The following is a 10034-nucleotide window of genomic DNA, read 5'->3' as shown; positions in this document are numbered from 1 at the left end:
CATTCCTTGCAGATATTCAAAACCAAATGAGACAAAGTCTTGAGCAAATTGCTTTAGCTGACTCTTCTTGTGCAGAAAGGTTGGACTAGGTGATCCCCTTATGTCCTTCTATTGCCAATAGGGGAAGTCTAAAGTTCTAAGCAATTAACTTTCACATTTACAAAACTAGCTGAAATGAATCCAACTCACAAGGGAGTTAGTAATGTCAAAAGAGTATACTTAAACCTAGAACGAGTCATATCTCAGAGACAGCTCTGTCTTTTTCTTCTTGACCAAAACAGACATATAGAAGAGTCCACCTTTTCAGTTGCATCCAATTCAATTACATTGAAGTTAAATTAACAAATGCCTTTTCTTCTCTATGAGGTCAGTCTTCAGCAACTGACATTAAGACATTTTGAGAGGAAGGTGAATTTCATTTATGATACTTAGGAGGAGCAGTGACTGACGTTTCACAGAAGAGAATTCATGTTCTAATGCCACAGGCTACTCAAGCTGTGGCAGTAGAGTATCTATATTTACAATATAAATTAAAACCTGCAATGTAAGCTGTCCACAGGAATCATCAGCCCAACATTGCCCCTAATGCAAGAAAACAAAAAAAAAAAAAAAAAAAAAATGCTTCTAGTGAAATTTGCATAATTCTCTTCAGAGGCACTGGATGACAAAACTGCTAAAGGTAAGATACTTCAAAATGATTATTGTGATTACAAATGCAGAAATAATACATAAAGCAAATCCAAGAAAAAGCTAGTCTGCAAACCTGTACCTTCTCATATCCACAAAAAAAAAAAAAAAAAAAAAAAAAAAAAAAAAGAATAAAGAATAAAGATGGTGATAGGTGCTCCGCATTAGATGTTCTGCATTAGGTAATGAAATAGTAGCCTGTCAGTTTAACAATGACTGCTATGGGTTTTATGTCAGTGGAAGCAGTCAAATCCACAAAGATTCTCCTTTGAATACATCATATTTTTAAATGGCTAAAAATACTAGGAGTTTCTTTATCGCACTTGTAACCTAAGTCGTCTGTGGCTGGAACCTCCACAGCCTTCACTCCCATGTTCATGATAGAAAACCCACTGATGAAAGAGATACCTCATATGAGTTAGGTTACACAAAGCAGAGAAGCTGGATTAAATCTGTAGAAAGAATAAATGGTTTATGAAAGCTTCATCGGCATTGCTCTTTTTGATGATGTGTCCTTCTCTATGTGTTGTGGTCTGTTGACCACATCCATATGTCCAAAGTGGAAAAGATACTTCCCCTCACCCCCAAACCCAGTATTTTTTGTACAAAAGTATATTCCATGTCTAGAAATTTACTGATATAGTAAAGCAGCTTTTTGCCACTTGGGTAAGAGAGGATGAGCCTGAGAACTCAGAATTAATAACCATTTTCTCCTTATGGCAGACTAATTTCTCTTTCCGAGCATCAGTTTCCCATTCTGTTCAGTAAGAGAATACAAAGTTGCTGTGGCTGGCAATGAATATCCCACCTACAGCACACACAGAGGTACTAATCAGGGTACTGAGCTGAAATGACCAACAAAGCAGACATTGCTGACCTTTACTGTTACACTTTCTTAGTTTTCTCCATGGCTATCTTTCCCTTTAATTATTCCTTCTCCTTTGCCAGACTATAGACAGAATATGTTTTCTTGTTTTGTTTTGTCTTTGGTTTGCGGGTATTTCAGCTGTCAACTGGGCTTTCTTCCAATGACAGGAGCTGATCTGCCCTCCTCTCCTAATTTCTAGTTGCTCCATCTAGGTTTGCTTTTCCTGGAGTTGGACTCTTTGAAGTATTTCTGTCCCACTGGTTGTTGGGACAGGCTGCTAATATACGCCAAAGCCTCCCATAGCCTGAGCTTCCCTGACTTTTGCTTAAGGGTTATGTTCTCCTAAGCTAATTTGTCTTGGAGAATGCTGCCAGACTATTGTCCAGTTAATAGAGAGAAAAAATTCTCATCAAAGCATAAGCCGATGTTTCTAAGAGGAGTGATGTCACTGCTCCTTGAAGTAGCTGGATGTCTCACTGCAGTGCAGAAGAAGCCTGTGGAATCAGCTGAGACTAAAGATCTGATGTTCTAGGTGAACAAAAGTTCTCAGAAATTAACCCTACCCTGCTATGGGAGCCAGCTACTAAAGGCCAGCTCCTAGTACTTGCATGCTTTACAAGTTATGAAACCACCTACCCTAAGTTATGAAACTTAGAGATCGGTAATGGTACACATTTTCAGCATTTATAATTAATGTCTTTTTCCTTTGTTTAGTTAAGTCAGCTCTAGAGTTGCACTCTTTCCAAAGGCTTTCCAGGGATTTCCAGGAAACTCCTAGCTGCAGTAACTAACTGAAGTGCCCTGATCTTTGGTTGATTGAGAACTGGCTAGTGGATTGAGAACTGGCTGAAAGGCAAAGCTCAGAAGGTCATCATCAGTGGCGTGCAGTCTAGTTGGAGGCCTGTGGCTAGTGGCGCACCCCAGGGTTCAGTACTGGGTCCCATCCTGCTCAACTTCTTCATCAATGACCTAGATGAGGGGACAGAGTGCCTCCTCAGCAAATTTGCTGACGATACCAAGCTGGGAGGAGTGGCTGATACACCTGAGGGCTGTGCTGCCATTCAGAGAGACCTGACCAGGCTGGAGAGTTGGGCAGAGAGGAACCTCCTGAGGTTCAACAAGGGCAAGTGCAGGGTCCTGCACCAAGGGAAAAATAGCCCTAGGTACCAGTAAAATCTGGGGGCTGACCTTCTGGAGAGCATCTCTGCAGAGAAGGATCTGGGAGTGCTGGTGGATGACAGGTTGACCATGAGCCAGCAATGTGCCCTTGTGGCCAGGAAGGGCAACGGTATCCTGGTGTGCATTTGGAAGAGTGTTGCCAGCAGGTCAAGGGAGGTGATCCTGCCCCTCTACTCAGCCCTGGTGTGGCCTCATCCTGAGTACTGTGTCCAGTTCTGGGATCCCCAGTACAAGAGAGACATGGAGCTACTGGAGAGAGTCCAGCATAGGGCTACGAAGATGATCAGAGGGCTGGAGCACCTGCTCTCTCAGGAAAGGCTGTAAGAGCTGGGCCTCTTCAGCCTGGGGAAGAGAAGACTGAGGGGGGATCTTGTCAATGTGTGTAAGTACCTGAAGGGAGGGTGTCAAGGGGACGAGGACAAACTCTTTTCAGTTGTCTGATGCGAAAGGACAAGAGGCAATGGGCAGAAATTGAATCACAGGAAGTTCTGCCTGAACGTGAGGGGGAATTTCTTCACCGTGAGAGTGATGGAGCACTGGAACAGGTTGCCCAGAGAGATCATGGAGTCTCCTTCTCTGGAGATCTTCAAGGCCCGCCTGGATGCAACCCTGTCTACCATGTTGTAGGTGACCCTGCTGAGCTGGGAGGTTGGACTAGATGATCTCCACAGGTCCCTTCCAACCTTACCAATTCCATGATTCTATGATTCTATGATCTTGGTGGTGTGATATGCCTCTAAAAGTCTGTCTATTTGATTCTTCCCAGATGAAGCCGGCAGAGGGATCAGAACTGAGAAACCACAGTATGCTGACTGAATTTGTCCTCTCTGGATTGTCTAGCCACCCAGAACTGCAGAACTTGCTGTTCTTCACATTCTGTTTGATTTACACCATCACTATCACTGGGAACCTTCTCATCTTCATTGTCACAGTGCACCCCACTCTTCGTATGCCCATGTACTTCTTCCTCCGGGTCCTGTCCTTCCTGGATATTACTACAGCATCAGTCGTTGTTCCCAAGATGCTGATAAGCTTTCTGTCAAAGGAGGGGAGCATTTCTTACATGGGATGTGCCACACAGCTCTACTTTGTGATTTTCTTACCAGCCACTGAATGCTACCTTTTGGCAGCTATGGCCTACGACCGTTACATGGCCATATGCAACCCACTTAGATATGCAGTTGTTATGAACAGAAGAGCTTGTTTTTCTCTGGTCTTGCTGTCTTGTTTGAGTGGTAATGTGGTGTCTGTGGTGCAGACAGCTTGGGTGTTCACACTGCCATTTTGTGGGCTCAATATTCACTATTTCTTCTGTGATATTCCCCCACTAATTATGCTTTCCTGCGCTGACACCTCTTCATATGAAATGCAGACAGTTACAGCAACGGTCCTTGTCATCCTCATACCATTTTGTTTTATCCTTTCATCCTATATCTGCATAATCTCTAACATTCTGAAGATTTCCTCTGCAGAAGGCAGACAAAAGACCTTCTCCACTTGTTCTTCACACCTTATTGTGGTAACACTGTATTATGGGAGTGGGACTTTGATTTACTTACGGCCCAGATCCATGTTTTTTCAAGACACTAAGAAAATTCTGGCTGTCATATACACAACCATAATTCCCATGTTAAACCCCATGATTTACAGCTTGAGAAATAAGGAAGTGAAAGGTATCCTAATCAAAAACATAGCTGAGCTGAAGAAGATATAAACATACTCTGATTTAAAGGAATTTTTCTTTTCCTCAGTAGATTTGGATTGTCTTATATTTCTTTTAAATACCTAGATGATTTGAAACACTTTCAAAAGAAACCTATCTCAAAGTCTTCCTGAAGAGTTTGTTTCCCCTGTCCAGTCGGAGTGTATATGAATTTTTCTAATTCAGTATTCATGATACAGGGCCTTGCATCAGATTTGGACACTTTCATTTTTTGCAGTTATGTGACTTTATTTCCTGTACAGATTAAAGAAATATTCATTAATTCATAGAGATAGAGCCCAACACATATCTTTTAAAGGATGAGCATCTCATCTCATTATTTGACTTGGACAATAGGGAAGAGAAGAAGAACACCTAGGTTTTAATCTTTGTTCCAGAAAAAATAAGTATTGTCACTGTAATAGACTGCAATATGTCTTGTACGTGAGTACGTTGTCACCTGGGACGTAGAGTCATTTGTATTCTGCCTCTCTCAGCTGCTATTTCATTATGCCACGAATAGGGCCTTATGCAGGTACCCTCAGATAAGAGAGTACAGAAATCTTGGCATATTCCTGTGGGAGGAGGAAGGGAAAGAGCTCAAGCTTTCTCAGAGAGAAAAGGAAACTGATCTGCTGTCTCCTGCAAGAGCAAAGAATGTTCTGAGTCTGTAAGTGACTATGTGAAAGTACAATATTATGACATATATGCCACCTCACTTGTCAATTCAGAGCACCTGGACTAGATTTCTAAGTACAGTACAGCACACAGGCAGCTTCCTTCTCTTTGAGTAGGCTCCAGAGACCCAGACCTGTCATTTAGGCTTCCAAAAGTGAATGGTGAGTGGGAGCAGAGTTTATCATTTAGTGAATTTAAATTTGCCTAAAAAGAATAATAATCATAATAAGCAAGAAAACCTCTCTCTTGGGATTCATCTCCATTGAGTTTAGCCCTCTTTCTTTAAAGACAGATAGTAAAAACAAGCATGAGTGCAGGTCTATGAAATACCTGCTTTAGCAGTCCAGATCTTCTTAAGCACCTGGTATTTGCTGAGGATATATAAAAAAAGCACTGCTTTCACAAGACTGGATGGAGATGCTGAGGTGTCAGAGCTCCTATGTATCTGTGGAGGCATTATGGATTGTCAGTCCTTGATGGCAACTCCACAAACTCCACCAAGTGGAAGAGGACCTCAAAAGTTACTCCCAGGTGGACCACAGTTTTGAACTGTTATATCTTGTCAGATTACTCTATTAATATCTGGCTAGTTTTAATTGGTGGATTTTGTGATGGTATTTCTTGTGGGTAATTTAGCCAGGTGCATAGAGTATGCAAGCAGAATGTGTACTGTTTAATAATATAAACAAATATGTGTTGTTTTACACACAGAAAAGATAACTGGCCTGTAACAAGCTGTAAGGCTAAGCATTAGTGTGCTTTCTAAGACACTTAAAGACACTTTGCTGGTGAAGTAGGCAGCTGCAATAGTATACCTGTGTGCCCTGGAAATGATTCTCAGTTTGCAGAGTTACAGTTTACTATCAGTTCTGTCAGCTAACCTGACCAACCTTCTTGTTTCTTTTCCTTTAGTGTCTTACACATTTCCATGCTGGTGATTTCATTCCTGAATGTGTCAGCTAGTAAAGATTCTGGCTCAAAAATCCCATCTTTGTCTGTAAGTTTATATTTCTTCTCTCTCTACTGGCTTTTTCATAGATCTTTTTCATCAGTCTGAATCGATGTTACAGAGTTGGTCCATATCTGAAGTGGACCTTGGATCCTTGGAGCATAGGGGGCTGATTCTCTGGGGGTGCGGGAAAGGTTGTAGTAGGATCTAGAAACAGGTGGTTTTAAAAAAACAACTGGTCAGGTTCATCCATTTAACATTTTAACAACAGCTTTTTCAAGAATTTAAGAACATGCATCAGTCTTCTTGGAGTTCTGCCACAAATGTAGTGGGATACAGGGACAGTGCATGTCAGGCCCTTTTGCTATGATGTCAAATTTACAGTAGCTCACAGAAGGATGTTGTAATAGGTAGCTGGGGAAAGACATTTTTTGAGATTGAGCTGCCTGGCTGCCCACTCTGGTGATTCATCCCTCTGCAATGAATGATGAGCTAAATGGGACAAAATTCATGTCTTTTAAGATCCCCCCTGTCCTATGTGTTCATGCAAGGCACAGGGTCTGATGGCCAAGTTGCTTTCCCTTGAAGTCAGGTCTAGGTCCTCCTCATCCCGGAGGGCACTAAACCCTCCAGGTTGAAATTCTTCAACTGCAAGTCCAAGTCTTCTGGAGGAGTAGGGGCCTTTCTTCTGCCACGAGAAGCAATCAGTTTCCAGCCTTCTTCTACAGTGTTATGATGTACTGTTTCACTCAGTCCAGAGCCCTCCAGCAACTTCTCTGCTGCAGAGGATTGGGACTCTTGGAGCAATATGTTCTCCAAGAATGCCCTGTTTATCTTCTGCTCATTTTCATGGATGCTTTCAACTTTGCTGACTTCATCTTGCAACTCCTTTACCTGACAATACAACTCATCAGCACCAGCAGACCTCCCACAGGAGAGCTCACTATCCAGCCCACGCCTTCTGGAGAGGCCCCAAGCACTCCCTGCAGCCTGAGACCTGCATGTGCTGTCAGAGGGTCTTCTGACCCAGCTAATGCAGTAACTCCAACAGCTATAGGCAAGTGTGCTTTGTGGCGTGTCATGACCATATTTGTGGAAGTGGGCACTACTAAGATTAGAAACAAAAATGCCTTCTTGCACCTTCCTGCACAAACTGCTGTGCAAACTCCTGCATCAGTTCACTGCCTCTGTTCAAACTGCTGCATCTATTCACTGCAGTCCAGGAGCTGTGCTCTAGGCCTGGCTCTTATATAGACCTCTCCCTAGCACTGCCTCACAGAGTGCTTGACCCACCCTAATCAAAAGCCACCTGGATCAAAGGCTCCAACTCTCTCTAATCAGGGAGAACTAAGACAGCTCATTAGAACTGATTACTGGCCTTTGCAGAATATTTCTACTGGTGCTCTACTTGCTGATGCCTTTTCAATCTTTCCAAAGGAAGGTCATTCTTGTCCCTTTCATATCTTTAGACATTTAGAATAGAACCTGTTTTTAGCTTAAGACACTGAAGTTTAGCTGCATAAGAGTAAGTACTTGCATGTAAGCTGAAAATCTAACTTTATTGTCAATGAAGATGTATGCTGTACAATCCAGAAAGTGTTTCAGTTAACCTAGAATAATATACTACTATTGACTGAACAGCTGAATTATACCCTAAGCTACTCTAACAGTATGGACTGGAGTGGCATTTAGTTACTTAAACACACATATCAAATACTATTTAAGGTATCCTGGAATAATTTTCCCAACCTCCAGCTGCTGCTTCAGAAGAGTATTTAAAACTTTGCTGATTCTAAAGGTAACCTAATACGAATAGCATAAGACACAAATACTTTGCAATTTTGAGAGTTACATCTCGGTGAGAGAAACACCATTCCTAAGCTGACAGAATTAATTAATAACTATGCATAAATAGCTTGTAATAGTAGCTGTCCATCTGTCTGCAACTCTTGCTCTCAAAACCCCTGCAGCCAGAGCCATCAACAACAAAATATTGAGTCTGAACCAGGTAACACTCAGAAGGACTGTAAACTTCCCACCTCCCCTAAGGGACTTGAACTCTAAGCATCAGATATGGGCCAGATGCATAACATTGACAGACTACTGAGAAAAAGCTGTGATAAAGGCTGTAGAGAGAGAGGAAGGGTAAAAATTATAGAGGTGGGATTGCTGAGATAGGATCACTACTAGCTCAAGAAGGAAAATATCAGCATGTAAAGGTATAAAATCTTAAAGGATAAAAAAATGACAGGAAGGCTGATCAGGTCATTGGGTCAAGTTGTCAATCATCAGCGCTGACAGAGTTGGTGTCTACTGGCAGATAGCAACTCAGAAATATTGCAGATCCATTCTAAGAAGCCAGGGAGGCTGATTCTGCCTCTCCTGAATGATCAGCTGGCCAGCAAAGACAACTCAGGTGGCTTAATACAGGCTGGAGCACATTAATGCGGAAGATTAAATACTGTATTGAAATTGTCTATTTTGACTTTACAGTTGAATAATGTGCCATGGATTAGCTTTGCATCTGTACTCCTGATCTTCAATGCAGGCCTCCAGAAGGCTACTCCCACAAGTCTAGAGAGATATTAATACATTCTTTTCTCATTGCATTGATCATATCCTTACAGTGAAGTTGTAAGGCAGATGTTCACAGCTCTTGCTAAGGTAAATTGGTTTGTATCTACTTCTTTAAGCTCATTCTGACATTAAAGTATGAAAATATTGTGGTGACTTCATCTTTCATATCCAGTCAACACAGCAAAATTTGTAGTGTTTCAAATGATTCATTTCTGAGTACTTCACAAAGAATCTCAGTGTTAGAGGAATAAAAGCTTAACATCTTGGAAAGACATCCAAAGGGAGGAATGTGGTAGGTTTGTTATTTTGATTCAAGGTAGTAATATATTGTTAATGTAAAATATATAAATAAATATTGTCTGAATTCAGCAAAATCTGATAATTTTCCTCTATATATAATCATACTGCAATCATAATTTAAGAAGTTATTTTGCAGACATTTTCAACATTTTGGAAAAAAATAATGAAAGAACATAAGTTATTTCTCTCCCTGAAACTGAATGTACCCCATAGCACGGATGAATCATTTTCTGGAACTGGGTGAATCACTGACTGAGGAGGAGCAATAGAGACTTATTAGGACTATGTATGAATTTAACTACTTCTGACATCTAAAATTACCCACATAGATCCAGACTAATCGTTGTGATCTCCATTTATTATCAAAAGAGAGAGTGGGCAATGTGAGATGGTTTTTCAGCCCATCCTAAGGCAGGATATTTACAAGGGAATACACTCTTATTCTTTCTTCCACTACCTGAAGGAGATTATTTAAGACTAAAAATATCTTATAGTGGGATCCTTAAATATGTATGCCTAGTATCATTGGAAATGGATATATCAGGTTTGCTGATATATCTGCGTAAGGTTGTAGGCTATCTGCTACTTTTTGAAGAGTCCAGGTAGAGAATCCAGAATTTCTTAATCAGCACTCCATTTAGGCAATAGAAACCTACTCTCTAAGGCTGGTAAGTCTCACTGTAAAAGTAATATTAACAGCTCCAGCTGGACTTCAGACTCATACTCTGAAAGCGTATAGTTGAATCATTGCAGATGTGTAGGGAGTCAGGATTCTATCCTGTCATATTTCTGGTGAAAAATATATTTTGAACTGGGTTTTCATAGTGGAGATTATAGGGTCTCATGTGTTTCCTTTTATTTAGTTTTTGATGTATGGAACTATGATTATTGTGGGATTTGTTTCTGATTTATAGCTTGGTCCATCATGCAGTATTCACACGTTTTGTCTTCCGTGAGAAAAATATTTTTAGTGTAACTCAGAAATTCAGACTGAGGAGAGACTATGGAACAACCAGGCGGTCCAATTATCATATTTTCTCAGTCAAAATCCTTGACTTTCCTTTCACAGGTTTCACTAATATACTGAAAAGAAA

The 10034-nt window shown here is 41.0% G+C and overlaps 1 protein-coding gene across 2 annotated transcripts; it reads left to right on the top strand.

The window, feature by feature from the left end:
- The first annotated feature begins 202 nt into the window (after window positions 1-202).
- LOC134151264 (olfactory receptor 10A7-like) lies at window positions 203-4448 on the top strand. Of its 2 annotated transcripts, XM_062595690.1 has the most exons (2): window positions 203-213; window positions 3530-4448. In XM_062595690.1, exons 1-2 carry the CDS (start codon window positions 203-205, stop codon window positions 4446-4448), a joined length of 930 nt encoding a protein of 309 aa, XP_062451674.1. The 2 variants fall into 2 exon arrangements, with proteins under 2 accessions (XP_062451674.1, XP_062451673.1); XM_062595689.1 differs by lacking the exon at window positions 203-213 and having other exon boundaries at window positions 3501-4448.
- The last annotated feature ends 5586 nt before the right edge of the window (window positions 4449-10034 follow it).

This window comes from Rhea pennata, chromosome 26, assembly GCF_028389875.1.
Source record: "Rhea pennata isolate bPtePen1 chromosome 26, bPtePen1.pri, whole genome shotgun sequence".
Taxonomy (NCBI): domain Eukaryota; kingdom Metazoa; phylum Chordata; class Aves; order Rheiformes; family Rheidae; genus Rhea; species Rhea pennata.
The sequence above is the reverse complement of the archived record's forward strand: the minus strand, read 5'-3'. Positions and strand labels throughout refer to the sequence as shown.